This window comes from Colius striatus, chromosome W, assembly GCF_028858725.1.
Source record: "Colius striatus isolate bColStr4 chromosome W, bColStr4.1.hap1, whole genome shotgun sequence".
Lineage (NCBI taxonomy): Eukaryota > Metazoa > Chordata > Aves > Coliiformes > Coliidae > Colius > Colius striatus.
This window is the reverse complement of record NC_084789.1, coordinates 41,972,372-41,991,581: the sequence shown is the minus strand read 5'-3', so window position 1 is coordinate 41,991,581 and position 19,210 is coordinate 41,972,372. Positions and strand designations below refer to the sequence as shown.

The following is a 19,210-nucleotide window of genomic DNA, read 5'->3' as shown; positions in this document are numbered from 1 at the left end:
CACTCTTTATAGATCACTTACGGACACATTGAGCTGCACAGGCTCTAGCAGAGATTCCTCCCCTACAACTGACTGTTTTCACTTCCACCCCTTGTCTCCTGGGCACAATCCATGAACTGATCTCAAGAAGTTCCTTTCTGTTTTTATCAAAATCCGTTCACAATCACCTTCCATTCCCACTCAGCTATGCAAGAGCCACTGGAAGGTCAGTAGATGAAAAGAACCATGTGAAAGCACAGTGAATAAGTGGTGTCCATATGAATTTTATCTCCTAAGGTATGCTGAGATGCATTTGGAAGAAAACATTTAAGAAAAGACTCTAAACATACTTATTTTCCCTTTTATTTGCCCCAGTGAGAGACAACAGGACTGACCTTAATGTGTCTGTTCATAGCAGTAGACTGAGCAGCTCGAACTAAACCTTCTAACTCAGCACCACTGAAGTTTTTAGTCTCAACTGCCAGTTCTGCAATGTCCACATCTTCAGCCAGCAGCTGGTGCTCCCGCATCCGGACAGTGTGGATGTGAAGGATCTGAAACCGCCCCTTCTCGTCCGGTAAGCCTGAGGTTTCAAACAGAACACACGTCCATCAGCACAGAACACGTCCATCAGCACAGAACACGTCTCAGCACAGCACCTGAAGGCTTTCCTTAACTCCCTGTAGTTGTGTCAATCTGGAAAGACTGTACCTGTGTAGAGCCTTCATCAGTGCTACTTGTCTCTCATAACTATACGTCAGGCTGACTTCCAATCACTCTCTGTGCCCTGCTGTACACTTCCTTATTTTCCCTTTTCTGTGTATGGTGTCAGGAATAGGCACAACTTTCTTTCAATGTTTCTTCCTGCACGTAACAAATACCTTAGTGCCTTAAGCCTCCATCTCATTTGAAGCCATTAATGCTGTCTGTGCACCACAGCTAGCGTTCTAGGTGTATTTACAGTCCTCATGAGCTCCACACACAGTAATGCCTGATAGAAACTCTTTCCTACAGCACTCAAGGGCAGCATTAGCTCTGAAGCACCAGCACTAGCTCCCTGCCCAGGTTACCTCTGCAGCTGTTTCACTTCCTCATTCCTTCTTTGGCCTCAAATCTTTCCTTTTTAGCTATCACAAACACTCTTCCCTGTTTCTGGCTCTTTCAAAGACTGACATTAGCCTTTAAAGGATAAGAGAAAAAATCCCTAGCAAGCTCTTTAGATTACACTGATAGATCAGATTTCAAGAGTTTCCCCAGAGCTCAGGCCAGTAGAGACAATCACCATTTTGCCTGTCACTCTTACATGACATCCCATCATCTTTAGGGTTTTATAGACATTTGCATCTAATTTTCTGCAACTGAAAGGAAACAAAACATGAACACTGATGGCTCCCTACAGCTGGAGAATTTTGGTGCCTAGGTCAGAAAATATTTGATGCCATCTGTATGTCTTCCAAACTATACACCTGGCCCTGCATTTCCAACCTTGCAATTAAACACAGATCACAAGCAATTTGAAGTTTCTCACTGCAAGACAGCATCATTAAGCTTTCAGCCAATCCCATGCTATTCTCTATTCAAACTTTCTTCTGTGACTTGTTAACCTCAGAACTGAGCACCACAGTGTACTCCCCCTTTATTCTCCACTAGGACCTTTACTGATCCAACCCCGGATCTCATATGCAAACTGAGACATTTTTTTAACGAATCAAAGAAGATTTGGGCTTAATTTCTTAATAAATCGTATATTACCAGATACTCTGTCATTTCACCTGCACTGGCGTCAGGCAGGTGTATACAATTACAAAAGTCCCTTTTAAGTTCCTGACAGACAGCATGCTTTTCCAGCTCAGTAGAATAAACAGCTAGCAGAGGTCTTCAGCTCACTTTTAGTTCTGTTGATGTAATTAATCCAGACCTGCCGGTTTCAGGAGTCAAGGGCTAATGCTGTTTAACATCTGAAGCTCCTGCAGTGAAATTCCCTGTTATCGTTTCATGCAAATAAAGTGATCTGTACATCTCCAAGCCAAGAATTGTTCACACATTGTACCTGCCTGCTCAACAGTTCCACAGTTTTCACCCCCGAATGCTCTGGTGCCAGTAATTGGCTCCTTTCATTCACGTAAGAGATTCAGGGTCCTGCCTGCCCATACCTATCCCTTCAGCTGGACAGAAGCTGGTATCAGATCAATGGCTTATCAGGAGGTAAGTCTAAAATGGTACTTTTAATTGGCTGATTAAATTTGCTGGTGATATGATGGAGGAAGTTTAGCACCTATGCCATCCTGGTTAATTGTTCCCATTATGATATACATGCACATGAACTTATGTACAGCAGTATGTCAGCTTGCTTACCAATCTCCATTTTCACCTCCAGTCTCCCCGGCCTCAGCAGAGCCTCATCAATCAGGTCAGGTCTGTTAGTCATTCCTGAATTCAAAGGCAAAAACAAGCTAAGCGTCATTTGACCTTACTAAGTGGGTCTCCAGTTCCCGAATACATCCCACAGAGCTAAGAAGATACCTCAAAGCATCTCAAGGAAACAGACAAAAGATACTCATCTTCAGAAATATTGGGAAAGTCATGCTCTGAAGCAGAGCCAGGGCAAGAGGGATCAAAGTTGTACTTGTGACTGTGTCTTGCAGCGTTGTCGGTACCAGGACAACTCAATAACACAGCTAGAAAAGCCCCACTCCTTCATATGCTGACACATCATGCACAGCATTCCTTGCAAGTTTAAGGAAACTACAAAATACTTGTTATCAAAAGCTACAAGAAGAAATTGTTGAGAGCAGCAGGAACAGCTGATTATAACACCATCTCCCTTTAAATTTGCTACTGATGCTTGCTAAAGGGCAGTCATTCAGGGCAGATTAGCCCCAACAGACCCCATATCAGTAATAACTCGGTTGACCTGCAGCAAAATTCAAGCAGTTTTCAACCAGACCCAATAACAGAGAAAGTCAAGACCATCATACCAATCACCAGGATGTTATTGAGCTGCTCTACTCCATCAATTTTGGAGAGCAACTGGTTCACGACGGTATCATGGACTCCAGTGCTACCCGCCATGCTTCCTCTCTGCTTGCAGATCGCATCAATCTCATCGAAAATGATGATATGCACACCACTGTTTGCTCCAAGCTATCGGAGAGAGAAACGTGTCAGGAATGCCACATATCACCCCTGAAAGCCATCCAAGCAAAACAGTCATTTCTCAACAAGCTCAGCCATGGAGACCAGAACACTGACACTTCCAAGTGTTTTCAGTTTCTCACTATGCACATATCAGACACCTTCCAAAACACCAAACACAGCATTTCAGACCTGACACTGGTGAAGCGTAGCAGTGTTTCAAGGATGAGAACTAGACTGAACAAGAAAAGCACAAGCCCAACGCTGGAACAGACTGCTCAGAGAATCACAACACTCAGTATCTGTGAAGGCCCTCTGAGAGGGAGGACCAGAACACAGCACATCTGTGGAAAGATGCACCCAATGGGGGAAACACCCTGGCTGTACTGAAGTTAGTACACACGTGGCTTGCCAGAGCAGCTTTGTTCTTAATATTTTTAAGGAGTCCATTTGCTCAGTGCCAGTGAGGAGCAGAACTGCTTATTTCCAGGTTCACTCAAAGGTGAAGCGCTCGCAGCTGGGAAGAGAACAGGATACTTTTTGTGACTGTATTATGAAGCTTTTTCCCTTCAAATTCCACCTCTGAAACATCTTTTGTGGACAGTGGAGACCACATTAACACCGGGCAAATGTGCTGTCCCTGGCAATCTGCCCCAGACACAAGTCATTACAATACCAACCTTTCCAAGACCTTTTTAATCTCACCACTTGTCATCAGGCCCATCCCCTCCAGCCAATATAAAGTCTATTTTAACAGGTGTGTTATTGCAAAGGGAAGGCAGCTCACGGCTTTCAGTTATATTGCAACAACCAGAGAGGAGGAGATTGTTTACATCAGTATGGGCTACCATGCAAAGCTGACTTGCCAGCCAGTAAAACTTTTAAGTGCTTTGAAGCCACTAGTAAAATCTGCAATCTCAAAAGGCATAAACAAAATTAAGGGATACCATGTCCTTTGGTAATCCATTCTGAAAACACTTTCCTATATTAATCTGTGACCTGCTTGATTGTATTTCCTTTACCAGATACCAAGATGAAGTGATCCACGGCAGGGAAAAATTACCACAACATATGTGAAATAAATATTTACATCCTCACACCAAAGACCAGGCTTTTGACAGACACCTCAAGTCAGGGTTTAAAAGAAACCAAGTTTAGATGAAACAGAATCTTTATGTTCAAGTTTTAAAGAGCTATATTCCCTCATTTCAAGACACCATTCTCATCCACTGGTCTTCTGCTGAGAAAAAACACTGATCTATCATTTGTAACACTTCAAGGACTGCAATATACTGACACTAACAAGCCTGTAACCCAAAAACCTGAAACTCTGAAAACTTACTTGAAATTCACCTTATGTTATGTGCCACCTGACTTTAGCAGCAAAAATCAAATTAGATTCATTATGTCTCCCTCACAAAAAAAACAGAGACAAGAAAAAGGAGGGAAATGTTTGTAATCCCATGCTAAGCACTTTTGAGCAGGTGACACACCCCACAATGCACAGCAAAGTGGGCCCTACTGTATTTCTGCATGGAATTTAAACAAACTGTCCATCTCCAGCACAGCTGGTTACACAGCAGCTATCTTTTCAGGTCCACGGTTGTTTTTCGCAGCTGTCAGCGTGTGACTCTGTACAACACTAATATTCCGTGATTTCCAAGGAATAACTGTAATCACAAGCTAAGCAGTGACTCAGTCCTTTATTGCAAGCAGTAATTTTCTGATTATAAACCTCCTTTCCAGTCATTCTTCAGGCACACTCATACTGACCATGCTATTTATCTATGTTTGCATTACCCTTCTTTGTTCTTCCTCTGCATCAGCAAACAGCTTGCGGATGTTGGCCTCGGATTCACCCACATACTTATTGAGGATTTCGGGACCATTGACCACCTTTGGTTCTCTGGCATTCAGCATCTTGCCAATCTGTCTCGCCATAAGTGTCTTACCACAGCCTGGAGGTCCATACAAGAGAATGCCTTTCACATGCTTGCAGCCTAGAACAAAAGAGAAGAAGTTTAGTGAGCAGGCTGCCGATGGAACCAGCAGCACAGTAAGAAGGGAATTGCTGCTTGCAGACAGGGGGCTTTTACAGGGACCTGGCAGAGATGTGCCTTAGCTCTGCTCAGTGCCTTTATCAAAGGTGAAACTCAAACACAGAATTGCCAGACTGGATCAGTCACACCAATGATCCAGCAAGGGCCAGGAAAAATAACCTGTAGAACAGCACAAATGCTCTCCCATGTCAAGTGAATAGCTAAGGACTGGAAGCCTGGGTTGTAACTTCTGGCTGGTAATGCAAAGTGACAGAGATCACCTGGTAAATGTGCAAATAACATACTTTTCAAGAGCAGATCCCAGGGATGCTGATCATCCCCAGGTAGTGAGCGGCTGCAGGTGCTTTTCACGTGACAATACACCCTGAACACCAAGCAGAGACGTACTGGCAACTCAGGACAAGCAGGCACTGCAGAGCAGTAGATTTCCTATTTCTATTTCCCAGCTGATAACGAAGCCCAAAGAGAAAATACAAAACTACAAGTAACCAATTTTCAAGACTTTGGCCACAGCAGGTATGTCAGCAATTTATTTCTTCCTACACAATTCTGAGCACAACAAAAAGTATCAACTCCTCACTCTGTCACATCACTTTGCTCATAGAAAAGACAGATGTGCAGACAGCAAAACATTCAGTCTCCATGGACTCAAGATGTTCTTCGGACGCTCTAGAACAACTTGGCCACACACAGCACCAACATCAAGCTGACGCACTGCTGCATCTAATAGTTCCCTTCCTACACAGTAACAACTCCAGTCAGTGTCACTCTCACTGACCAGACCAGTGAGGACATACCACTGCAGCCTACGGAAGAAAAGCACATGTGGCATCTGCCTTGACAAAGGGGCCAACTCTGAACACCAGTGGCTCATTACAGAGGTCAGGAATTCAGTCGAGCTTTCTCCTGTTCCCTTGCTCCATCTCACTGCCACACAAAATCCCCACACACGTGCTTTGGACAAGCAAAGAACACACAGGTCACTGTACTTGAAGATAAAAAAGCCCCACGTTTTCTTTCAAGGTTTACTGAAAAACTTGGAAATCTTGAAGTATCAATTGTTTGATGTAAAAAGCAACACATTAATGACAGAAGCTGTCCCATGCTGTAGAGGACACTCACAATGCTCTCACTTTATAGTGCATTCCTGCAGTTTGACTTCCTTGAAGCCATAAACCATCCAATGTCCTGCAGTGCTTGAAGGCACACGGTGAAGGCAAAAGACAAGAAAGGAGCAAACTGGCAGCACACAGCTCAGGCCTGGAGGACTCAAGCCCAGTTCCTACCACAGTCAGAGGCTGAACGAGCTTGGGCACATTGAGCTATTTGTCACTCACACAGAAAAGCTTCCCTTCTGGCTTGACTCAGCTACATGGTAAGTTCAGCCCACACAGCAGAGTCCTCAGGGCTGCACACACCTCACAGCAGCCTTCTGCCTTTAAAGAGCAAGTACTTTTCTCCTTTATTAGTTTACCAATACCTCAACTGTGATTTCCTTTACTCCTGAAGATTACAGCAATAGAGAATTAATTTCAATCTGAATAAGTGCTCAATACAATTCCCCACATGCACTACTCTCCCTCTCTCTCATACTGTGAAATGAAGTTTCAGGAGAGCATTGCTACGAGGAGCACCTGATCCCAAAACCCCAGAGAGCAACGGTGCTGCACTGAAGAAGCATGGTAATAAAGGCAAAAGATTTTGCTGGGCTTCTCTGCAGATAAAACATTTCCTACCAAAATCAAGAGCTCTAGCTAAGAAAAATCCATTAGTCAGCTTTCAGGCATCTACAAGTCAAAAACATAAACAGCATACACTGCCAGTAAAGACTAATTTCACCCAGCAATGAATGAGGCACGGATAAATTAAAAGCTATTCCTGTCAAATCAATGTCACGAAAGGTATTGTGAACGTGTTTCGCAGAGGAATATGATCACCTATGTAGCACAAAGCAGGATTTCAACGATGAGTGATGCTTCTGAAGGGAAATCCCAAGCAAAATGATGCTCAGACAGCTCCACTGTGCTCAAGCAAGACAGGCCATCAAAAGGCTACCAGCAAGTCAGGACACATGTACACAAGCAGACTCGAAAGAGGCAGGAAATTGGTACTGTGCAGTGTCATTTTTCTCCAATGTGCTTTCAAAGAAGAAACACAAAGAACAGTCCATTCCTATTTTTTTTTGTCTTCCTGCAATTCACAATGTCTCTCCTAGAAGGAGGTGCAACCTCATTCTGTCCAGCTTCGCTTCTAGAGCCCCCCAAAAAGGATTTTCTCGGAAAGTCCAACTATTCCCCTCCTTAGCCTCAGCAAAGGGTAACTGCACCTGAGGTTTCATCTCCCACAGTGGGAGCGTATGGAAAGCAACAAGCAATCTGGCATGGTTACAGATGCATTTTCTTAGAAAGCCTCCACCATCTTCCTATTCAAACCTGCTTATCATGAGAAAGCATCACCTCTTGTCTGATACATAACTCAAGGATGGAAGTGAAGGAAGGATAGAGGGACAGCGGGCAGGCTGGTCAAAGGCCAGTCACTGCTTCAGCTGCCAGCCAAAGTCCTCAGTTCTATCTGCCACTAGCTGCTCATCCCTCTAGAGCTGAAAGAGCAGTTCTGGGACACAGCAGGATCCCAGAGGCAACCAGACAACTGCCCAGATAAGCTCAGCCAGAGTCAGGTAGTGCCTTCAGTCTCCAGTAAATAACACCATGCTTGGGGGTTCCCCCACATCTGAACATCAAGGACATTACTGACCAACTGCTGCCAGACTCCGTTGCCCCTGAACAGGCAACATTGAGAGCTGGGTCTTAATCAAGTGGAAGAACGTTCCTGAAATCAAAGCAATGAGTTTCTGTTCCAATAAAATTGCCATGAGCTACGCCAGTAGAGATTTCCCTGTATAGCTACCTTCACCTGGCTAAAATTAAAGCCTTAAACACAAGAGGGACTTTATTAAAATAGACAGGTGATGACAAACTACAAATGTTATGTCTCAAATCACAGTGGGATCCTAGGAACCACACAGGAATTTTGATTAAGTTTATCTCCCCTTTGCTGATTTCACCCATGCAGCCCAAATGTCAATACTATTATGAGGATCTCATGAACACAACTTATTAGCAGTGCAGACATCTCTAACTCGTTAAGCGCACCGTTAGGACTCCAAACCAAAGGTCATTCAGTAACCCAATACTTCATTATGCAATGTAATGACACACAGTTAGAGGCTGAGTAGGAACTAAACCACACCAATATGGGAAGCATTCTGCACAAAGTGACAGGGAAAAAGCTCGTAGCAGCAGCAGTTACTAGTGTTACCAAGAGAAAGCAACGCTAGGTTGATCCCCAATGTCACTCACACACAAAATGAAGTTTCTTTGTCCAACTCACTATTTTTTTGTGACAGATCAGAAGCAATGTTTTAGTGTAACAGGGATTTTCTCCTTGGGACTGTAATTCCCCTTCTCATTAAAATCAAAGCATTCTGGAGTGATGGTATCATACAGATCACCCATCGCAGCCTGCGCCCATGGTGAAGTACAGACCCTGAGCAGGGAGAGATGCTTATCTTTGCACATTAATCTTCAAGCAGGTTAGAGGAAGATCAGGCTTTCCAGACTTCACCTGCCACACAGACAAAATTTCCCCAAAAATGTAGCTGGGTGGAATTTCCCCCTCCTCTCATCCGGTAAGACCAGCTTTATATCAGCCTACATCCCTACCTCCACTTCACCTCCCTGGAGGATTGATGGGCTACTGGGAAGTGGCAACACTGAAGTCAGTTGTTTCTGCTTTTAATTCAAAGCTGAGAGAGGGAAAGGGCTACACCCGAAACAGAAGGGTTTTCTTTTAAGCAGACTTTTTATTTTGACTTATCATTTGCCACTGTAAAGAGAGGGCAACCAAGGCAGCTCTTCCTAGACCTCTGAAGACAGCTTTCTCGTATCTTGTATGGCTGCAAGAAGTTCAATGCACACACATACGAGGAGGCGATAACTAGATTTATGACAATGGCACAACACTGATTCATTTTTGATGGAAGGTGGTAAAAATGAAAACAGATCAGCTTTGGAGAAGCTTCCAATGGAATGCCTTTGGCTGCACAAACAAAATCATGACTCTCAGAAAAAGAGTACACACAAATAAAGCCATCTTGAAAAGAAGCCATCAGTGTGGCAAAAGAGTAAATACCTCTACCTCTTCATGGAGGAGCTGCAAAAACACAGCTCATTTGAGGCAGAGACTATGTAGAGCTGTTGGACTGCTGAACACAGCAGATCATCTTTACAGTCACATTGCACGTGGATGTTAACAGCCATAAGTCTCATCAGCATTTTCTACTTTTCAGACTAAAGTTGGATCATTTCTGTCTACTTAGAAAGCCACTGTGATGTAATTTGTAAGTGCCTCATGGGCCACTTCCCCACAGAGCACTACGGAGGAAACGAGTATCAACACAACAGGGTCACGGGGATGTCTCAAGGCCTGGTTTTCCAGCCAGGGAAAAGCCAAGGTTGCCAAGCAGTGGTGATGATGCCTGCTAACCAACACCACAACTGCAGCCCTATGAAGTAAGGGCAAAAGCCCTCTCGGTGTCTGGTGATGACTACAGCCATTAGCACAAGGCTGGAATTCCTTGCAGCACGGTGGGTGCACAGCCCCTTCCCTTCCTCCCAAGCCTGCCACCCGCAACCTTTGCTTCCCATTTCCACATTCCTCTGTTGAAAGAGCAAACATTTTTCCTTTCTGGCCATGTAGAATTTGGAAGCTCTCTCTCTCTCATATCCCTCCCACTGGTCTCTTCCCAAGGCTGAAGATCTTCAAGACAATTCACCTGTACACTAAATCTCTGTTGATCCAACCACCCTGATGCTTTCCCCCAGAGTTTTTCCAGTTTTACTGCATCCTTTCTTACACAAAGCCCATGGCCACAGCCAGCAAGTCATCATGTGAACAGATTACAGAGTCACACAGTAACATCATTATATTCTATTTTGTGGGAGTTTATTTCATTCTCAAAACTTCCTGCATGCAAGCAGGAATTGCCTGACCCCTGCTGTGCCTTTCAGCAATTGCTCTTGCAGAGCTACTACTGCCACAACATTTTGCTCCAGTGGAAAATCAGCACAGAAGGCACTCTGCAGGCTATGTTTCATGCACACTGATCTACATGAGGTTCCATCTGTTGTTTTATTGCTGAGTCACTGAACCTTGGAAAATCCTTCTGCAGAACCCCAAAACAGCTGAAGTTGGAAGAGACCTCTGGAGACCAGCTTCTCCAACCCCACTGTGCAAAGCAGGTCCGCTGAGACCAGGTTGCTCAGTGCATCAGCCACTCCTCCCTGTTTTGTGTCATCTGGAGCCTTGCTAAGCGTGCACTCTGTCCCATCAGCCAGCCACCAATGAGGAGGTTAACCACTATCAGCCCCAGTATGAACACATGGGCTACACCACTCACGACTGGCCTCCACAGGGGCTTTGTGCTGCTCATTCACAACTCCTTGGGCCCAGCACTTGAGTCAGTTTTCAGTCCATCATGCCACTCTTTTACCTAATTAATCTGACATCTGTTCTTCTATCAGGCTGTTAGAGGAGCAGCCTCCACCACCTTCCCAGAGACCGCGGCAGACATGCCTGTAGTACCTGGCTCCTCTCCTTAGAGTCACATTTGCTTTCTTCCAGTCCTCAAGAATGTCTCCTGATTGCAATCATCTTTCAAAGAGAACTGAGCCTGACCTCACAATGACATGGGTCACCTTCCACAGCACTTGTGAGTGCATCCATCAGAACCCAAGAAACAGCCAAGGTGAATTTATTAGCTCACTCTGAGACAACTGCCCTCTAGGAAAGGGACAAGGTTGCACACAGCAACAGGGGAAGATTAGACTTTCATAAAGGTATAAATAGGTCTTGTAACTCTTCAGAAACATGTAGAAGAACCATAGGCTGAATGAAGTTAAAGGTAGATGGAAAGTGCATGGAAAAAACCCACAAACTTTAAAGCACAATGAGAAAGGATCCATCCTGAATCTACTGTTCTGCAGAGCTGTTATTAATAGCCTGGAAGATGGAACAGAATGCACCCATTACAAAGCCAAGACCTGCAAATATACTGACAGGCAGGATTAAATGCATTTAAAAACAATGTAACTTGATGCACAAGTTTCTAAATTAAGGCAGGAATAATTAACTGAGTGTGGCAAAACAATAAAAGTCATCATATTGAGGTTTACAAACAGGCACACACAGCAAGGCACAGACAAAACCTGGCAGCTGACTCGGATCTGCTCAGCACCTCAGGTACTGTGCCCTCCCTTGGTCACTGCACTAAGCCATGAAGAATGACCAACGGAAGAGGAACAACTGTGACTGGCCATCTGGAGATTGCAAGAAAGGGTTGAGATCCAGCCTTGAGAATACTGAAGGGAAACACCAACAGGCAAGTGTGGAAAAACCTCAATCAACAATCAAGAAAGAAACAAACCATGTACGCTGAACTGCTGCAAGACTGAGAATAAATACCTGAAAAATGCTGACAGGAAAGATGCTCTAAGCAGTGGAACAGGCTGCACTGGGAGGCTCTGGCATCTCAGTTACGGGTCAGACATGTCTGACACTGACTTTTCATTAATTATCTTATTTTAAGAATAGCCTGGATGACATTCTTTCCGTTCTTCCTCTCTTTGAGCATCTGAGTATTTCAAGAACATTAATGTATTAATTTTTAAGATAGCTTAAAAGACAAGCCTCTACTTCACAGGCAGAATCCAAGAAAGAAAGGCTAATCTCGATGTCCAGCCTGCATTTTGTTAATACTTCACTTTATATAGTGAGCTGTCACTTCAGAAACACAGAGTGCTGAAACCAACTGATCCCAGGAGGTCAGAAGCCAAGTCAAAACAGCTACAAGGAACCAGAAGTTGCCTGGGAAAAGACTGATTCAACCTACTTATTGATGGCAACAGGAAAGGATGGAGAATTGGGTTCTATCCTATTCTCTTAACAGAAACATGATCTCTAGCACCAAACATCTCTGCACCTGATAACACACCATAGCAACATGTACACATGGAATCTGCTTTTCAGCAGCTTCTACAGCAACCATGGTGCCATGTAAGCCACAAGAATCACTTTCCTGCACAAAGTCAAGTTTGTGTTTCAATGCACAGAGACACTATCAGGGTGTTTTTAAAAAGACAATGCTCAGTACTGGCATTTTCTCTTCAGCTCTCAGAAAACATTCTCCAGCTGTGCTGAAATTTACTGCTCTGGGCACCAGCAGCAAAAAGTTTTGTCCATAAGGCTGAATACCTGTTGGGGTCAGGAAAAGAAAGAAAAAAAAGAGAGAAGCCTGCTACAGTAAGTATTCAGTAATCACCTTCATGCCAGGCAATGGCACAGGGGACTGAATGAGCTGGATTTGAAGTCTCAGTCGAAAAAAAGCAGCATTTAACATGGATGTGAAGAAACTGCTTTTCTGCAGGAACAGTTCAGAAGAATATCATCTTCATCTAATAAAAGGAGAAGTTTGAGCTTGAGCAACTGCATGCTCTGAACTGCAATAAAGAGTAACCCAAACCCGTGTGCTGTTCACCACAGCCACACAGCTTTACCATGTCACAGGGCTGTCCTTCAGAAAGGGAGCAACTGCTACCTCACCTCCACCAGTGCCCTGCAAGCTTGAAGTTCCTCCCTCAGAAGTATCACCTGTAGGACAGCGAGGCTTCCTGGACAGCATAAGGATGAGTGTCCTTTTTGTTTCAAGACACCTTTCTCAGTCCTCATCCAGACAAGTATTTCTTTCCATTTGTCAGTCACAAGATAATTAAAGTCAAGCATTAGCTGGTAACACTAAAGAATCTCCAGCAAATGACTGCAAAGCCTAAAAGGTCCAACTGTGGTTCAAAAGACCTTGCCCCTGTTGCCTTCCTACTGCTGCCCCAACATTCTTGTAGCTGTCACATCAAGCCAGCCAGGGAGCTGATCTAACCAAATGCTAACCCCACACATTTTTCATCACTAGTCTTTTTTGCTTCCATTGTATTAGCTCTGTGCAGAGCCATACAAACCCAGACCTACCACAGAAGCTATGCATACAGGGAAAGTGTGGGTGGAGAAAAGTAACTTGCCCCTTTCCAGGGCAGTAGGGAGCTATGGTAAGGTTTAATGACCAGCTGAATTTCATCTAGCACTTCTTTTCTTGGATAAACCAAAGACTGTAGCATCAAGTAGTATTTACACCCTTGGATGTTATGGTTAGCTAACGTTGATTTATATGCTCCAAACCCAGAACATTCCTTGGAAGTTAGATAAACCACACACAAATTGCAAGTGATTTTTGAAGGGTCTATAGAGCCTCTATGTAGCTACAGGACATAAATATTTATTGCATTTGGCATGGAAGTTGCAGTCTGTGAGCACTGGGCAAAACCAGACATGGGCGAGTACTAGAGCACCAGAGAGCAAGCAAATTCTTTCTTTTCCTTTCCCAATAAATTATATACAAAGGTGAACAGCTGTCACACTGACATTTCAGATCTGAAATATAGTTAAGAGCAAGTTATAACTAAGGCAAAGAAAACGAATGTCAGAAAGTTTTGTTTTTTCACATTTCAGATAAGCTCTTTAGCCCTCGGGTTAAGCAGCGAGCTCCTGAGCTCTGTTTGGTCCAACTGCTCGCCAGAAAAATGTTTCTTTGTGTAGTATGTGTGTAAACATGCACAAGTAAAGGTATATGTATTTGTATAAATAACATGGCACATCTTTAATTCATTGCCCAGGGTAATCAAAATACTAGTGGTCCTTCAGAGAACCTTCTTCTTCCTGTATTAAGCAACACCAATTAACAGGAGGAACCATCTGAGTAGCACACCCTGCCAAGCAGCTCCGCAACCTCACCCCACCGTCAGCAAGGTTTCTGACCTTCTCCAGCTGTACTTGATGGAGATGTAGGTCTTCCATGGCAAAGTCAGCTGCTGCACATGGTTAGCAAAGAGTGCCTAGCTGATAATTCAGCTAATGATGAAGCCAAGGGAACGTCATCATGGTCTGACACAGGACTGATGACCACGCTGCCAAACTGCACATAGGAAGGTGCATAGGGAAAGCTACTGCAAAATGAACAGAAACTCTAGTATGTCTAATCTGTGAACGCACTTCTCATCACAGTCCTGTGACACTGAACAGAATGCCCAAAGTCTGCATCTTTTACCTCACATATGGTCACAGCTAAGGACTCTGCACTGCAGCCACGAGTGTATGTGACACTTGCTTCAGAAGGTAAAACTATTTCAAGTAAGGGATGCTGGTCCACCCAGAGGTCAGCTGCCAGCAACGTTTCTGAACTTGACACAGAGTGGCTAGGCAAACACTTTTCTTTCTACAGCCAACACCATTCTCTGACTTCCTCTCTCTGCAGAGCAGATAAATATTTAACAAATCAAAGCATCTGATATTTTCAAGCAGAAGCAGAGAAGTTGTGACTTGCTCAGAGCCACAAAAACGAGAAGGAAGATCAGCCCCCAGAAGGCCTTGGCTATCAGATCGATACGAAGTAAAAAGGCAGGAGAGGTAGAATCATGCACTAATTGGATTTCCCCTGCAGGGTTTCTTCAGTGTTTCTCCCTAACTGTTCAAATCACTACAAAAAGACCTAACACACCTCACAGCGAAGTTTACTTTAACATCAGCTCCCCAGCCACTGGAAACGGACACGCTTTACACAGCCCCACAAACAGGAGACATCTTCTGATGAAAATCTGTTTTGTAATCAAAATCTTGATTGCTTCATTTGTGGGGAGAGGGAACATGGATCAAGAAATATAAACATACACAGAAATTACCGTACACAGCTACAGATTCCAAGTTTAAATATGAACCCACAGAGATGACATTCAGAGAACAGGGACCAGTTATAACATCCCCAGACACTTTCTGTGACAAAATAAGATATCTGCAGCTGCATATTGCTCACGAAAAATTAAACCCAGGACCATTTATCTGCCTGCCAGCACATGTTTACAAAGTAATGGGACTGCCTTGCCTTCCCCCATCAAAAAAATGTTATATTTAGAATCTGTGCTTCTATTTCACAAACTCCCAAGACGTGCCACAGCCTGTGCATCCTCCCCAGCATTTCACATCTGACCAAGCACAGATCACACAACACACTCTGTTTATTAGGCCAACACTGTGAGGAGGACATAAGTTTCTAGTGCAACTGCCAGGACAACAGATATTTAGTACGTAAGGCAGGATCAGTAAGACACAATTTCCTTTGATCTATATAGACAGCCCAGTGCCAGTAAGTCAGGATCAGTCTCACGAATAGGGAGCATTTGAGTTCCAACAGGAAAGTATTCAGTTAGATCCTCCATCTTATTTGTTCAGACACTTCCCGTACAGTGTGAACTATTCATGTTGTTTGTTTGTCTTTCCTCTCCAGCCAACAGCACAAAAAAAGGCTTTGTTACTCTGTTAGATCCACAAGTAACTGCCATGTTCTAGCATCATGAGGTTGCTAGCTGTTACCCACTCTTTACAAACCAGAGACAGGTCAGCATGCTGTACCCTAGAGCCACACTTGTTCTGGTCCTACTCACCCATTTGCTCCACAATTTCAGGTGGAAACACTCGAGAAGCAAAAGCTCTTCGGAAGATATCTGAGAACTCTTTGTCGAGGCCCCCAATGCCCATTTTCTCAAAATTCCAGTCGGGGTTGATGATTGACTGGCGGTTCTCCTTGGTCTTGGATTTACCTGCAAAAAACCAGCAACCATTTAAAACATGTAGCACAGCAGAGTTACAACAAATACAAGCACAAACATCAGAACAGTTCTGCGAGGTCAGACCCACCTTCAGCAAACTCAGCTTTCAGTTCCACCAGGTTTAGGCAGGAGGATACACTATGACAAGGACACCAAAGGCAGTGCACTAGTCACTCAGCTTACCTAGTCAATTATTTTCCCAACCTTCCAGCTGTCCTGTTCAGTGATTTCTCAAGCCAGGGGTTGCTCTTATGGATTTAAGAATCCACTGAAATCCCCTTGGAACTGTGTAGACTTGGTACCCAGAGTGACCTGCACCATCGAGCTCCCCATGTCTGCACAGCCAAACACTTTCTCTCATGTGTCTGAGCTAGCTCCTACCAGCTTCATGGACCCCAAGTCTTACACCTGAAGTGTCAGTATCCATTCTCTTTCAGGCTAAGTGGTTTAACAATGGGTTTTGCCTGTACCCTCCCCAGTTGTGCCTTTCCTCACTCCTTCCCTCCTGAGCAGCTGCTCCACCCTCCATAACCCTTGTTCTCCTCAGTCTGTTTCTAACCCTCCTTTGCCACACAGGCAGACTAGAACTGCAATGCACTGTGCTTTGTTTGCACCTTAAATAGAGGTACAAAGTTATGCTCTGCCTTGTTCGTATTCCTTTAGTAATAATGTGCAACAATTATTAACCAGTATGCTTAATAATTCTTAAAAAGGGGGCTCAAGCTGCTACTGAGGCTGGCTCCAGTATTTCATTGAAACTATCATACCTGGGATCCTGGCCCAAAACAGCAACTGCTTTTGACCAAAGTTAGGAGTGTTCTTCTTCCCACGCACCACTTTACACTTATTTGTATTGAATTTCCTCTGCCATTTTATTCCTTAGTCACAGAGCTCCAGAGGAGCAAGCTTTGGCACCTCATTACTCATCCTTGTTTGCAGCTTATTCAATAATTACAACTAAAAGCAAAGGCCCAACAGAGATTCATGTTGAACTCCACTGGCACCGGCTATTTACTTCTACCCTTTCATCACTCATCTGCTCACACAAGGCCCTTCTCTCTTACTGATCTCGGTTTAGTTTCTTCTTAAAGAAACTTTGATGAGCAATATTGCTGGAAGAGCTTTGAGAAACAAGCAGATGAAGTCAGCCTTTATGCCCCTAATTTCTGATTCCTGTAGTGCACTCCAGTGGGAGCACGAGGTAGGATTGCCCTCAGACAACAGGCTGACCCTTCCCAGGGCATCACCTTTATCGAAATACCCACTCAGTGAATTCTTCATTACAGTTTCTGTTGATGTTTTTTTCCCCTTGTACAGATTTCAGGCTCAAAGATCTGTAGCTCTGCAGACCTTCTCTGGAACCACTTCAAAACCAGACAGCACATTCACCATCTTCCAGTCCTCAGATTCAATTTTAAGCAAGGTTACACAAAACAATTATAAAGTCAATTAGTTCCTTTACAGCTCAGAAGAATAAAAGCTGGCCTTGGTAAATTATCACTGTGCATTTTTTGACTGTTTCTTCCACAACCTCTCCTAGAGCTACCTCAAGTAGAGCCAGATCCCCTACGCAAAGGTTCTATCGTCTCTGTGCAGCAGGGGAAGAGCTCTCTTCTTCCTCCTGCTGACAAACCACACAAGCTTTTGTCTTACAGACCTCTTTAATCCTTTTTCAGAGAAAGTTTAAAGTAACCAGAGCATCCAAGAGGTACACAATAAGCACAAGTCCTACTTTAAGAATCCTGCTGAGATGCTAGCAGTCAAATCCATGGTGTCTCACCTGATGTTTACAAAGAAGCACTGACACTCATGTTAGATCAATGCTTGCAAGTGGCTTTCAGCAACATCACTTTGCTTAGCTACCAGAGAAACCAACAGTAACAGAAAAATCCAGTGGGAAAGCAAAGACTCTCAAGATTATCCCAAACCTATGCACTTACAAAGTGCTTCACAGGACTGGCCCTGGGAGGCCAATAATTGACTATTATCTCCCCTAAAAACCCAGTTGTGGCAAACTACACTGTGTATTGTGCTGGTTTGTACCATAACCTCTTCTAGATACGCTTCAGGTTAAGGCAGATCACAAGGTTGCAGTTGGAAGTCCAGTAAATACCCTAAATAAAGCTTCTGTGTTAGCTGAAGCAAACTAGCAAACCTTGGTCTGAACACATCTGGAATCACCCCTTTGATTACTAATGCAGCAAATAAACAAGAACCTGCCCCCAACTAACACACCAGGGACATGTCACATATAGCACTAACACATGGCACCACACACGGCAGCAGTGAGCATGTGATTCACCAGTTCCTGGCTGTTTGTCATCTCAGCGTTCCACTGCCAGATCTCTCAGGCAGGTCTCTTCCCGTAGAGCTTAGCCTACACCCCCCTCTTCTGGCTGCAGCTCATCACATTCTGGCAGACTGAATTAAAGCAGCATCCATTGGTTTTATAACACATAATTTTATGCTAAGTAGAAGAAAGAGACTTGGTGGGGGTTTTTAAGGATCACAATTCTTTTCTACTGAAGAAAACAAAGGCCCTTTATTGAAGCCAGGGCTCAGTGACACTTTACTTTTATCTCCTCTTTCAGAATTCAATTATTCACAACTTTACAATTCTCCAGAGACTAACAAAGCACATTAAGTAGCTCTGCCTCAGATCAATGAGGAGATGAAATAAAGTGCCAATCTGACAGAAGTAAATTGAGGCACAAGCAACTCTTTTGTCTGCGGGCAAGGAAATGGAATCACAGTGAAGGATACCTATTCCCAATCAATCAGCACTCCCCCAGGACCACTCCTCACAACTGTACACATCAGGAGAAAGACTACAGGTCATTACACAGCTTTGAATACTAACCACATAAAATAGCAGGGCTTGCTCCAGTGCAGTAAATCAGATGATGGTAATCCTCACCTCAAGCTGCCCCATCAAAACACGGTGAACACTAACAGGCTATGGCTATGTAATCACAGGTATCAACTGTCTATGCAAACTATTCAGTGCTCTGGTTAATATGCTTAATTACAGTCATCTACAACAGCCTACAGATCTCTGCTGGGGTTCTTTTCAGTACAGATGCAGGGTATGTGCTGATACAGTCCCACGTCTCCCTGGTTTTCGGAGTGACTGTAGCACGTCAAGCCGACAGATACGAAAGTGGAAGTCACAGCCTCTGCCACAGGCTCCTGCAACTCTGAACAAGCTAAATTCTGCTTTTATAAATGGCTACTGCCCTCGTATGTTCTGTGTCTGTAGTAAATACTCAA

At 44.0% G+C, this 19,210-nt stretch overlaps 1 protein-coding gene across 3 annotated transcripts in view; it reads right to left on the bottom strand.

Moving 5' to 3' along the window:
- LOC104563553 (vesicle-fusing ATPase) overlaps nucleotides 1–19,210 on the bottom strand; it is a 67,553-nt gene that overhangs the window by 22,718 nt on the left and 25,625 nt on the right. For all 3 annotated transcript variants that reach the window (XM_062016929.1, XM_062016927.1, XM_062016930.1), the window contains exons 8-12: nucleotides 15,776–15,931; nucleotides 4,915–5,114; nucleotides 2,958–3,123; nucleotides 2,335–2,409; nucleotides 375–562 (exon numbers count right to left, since the gene is read on the bottom strand). In XM_062016929.1, the coding sequence (XP_061872913.1) occupies nucleotides 375–562; nucleotides 2,335–2,409; nucleotides 2,958–3,123; nucleotides 4,915–5,114; nucleotides 15,776–15,931 (785 nt within the window). The remainder of the gene's footprint in view (nucleotides 1–374; nucleotides 563–2,334; nucleotides 2,410–2,957; nucleotides 3,124–4,914; nucleotides 5,115–15,775; nucleotides 15,932–19,210) is intronic.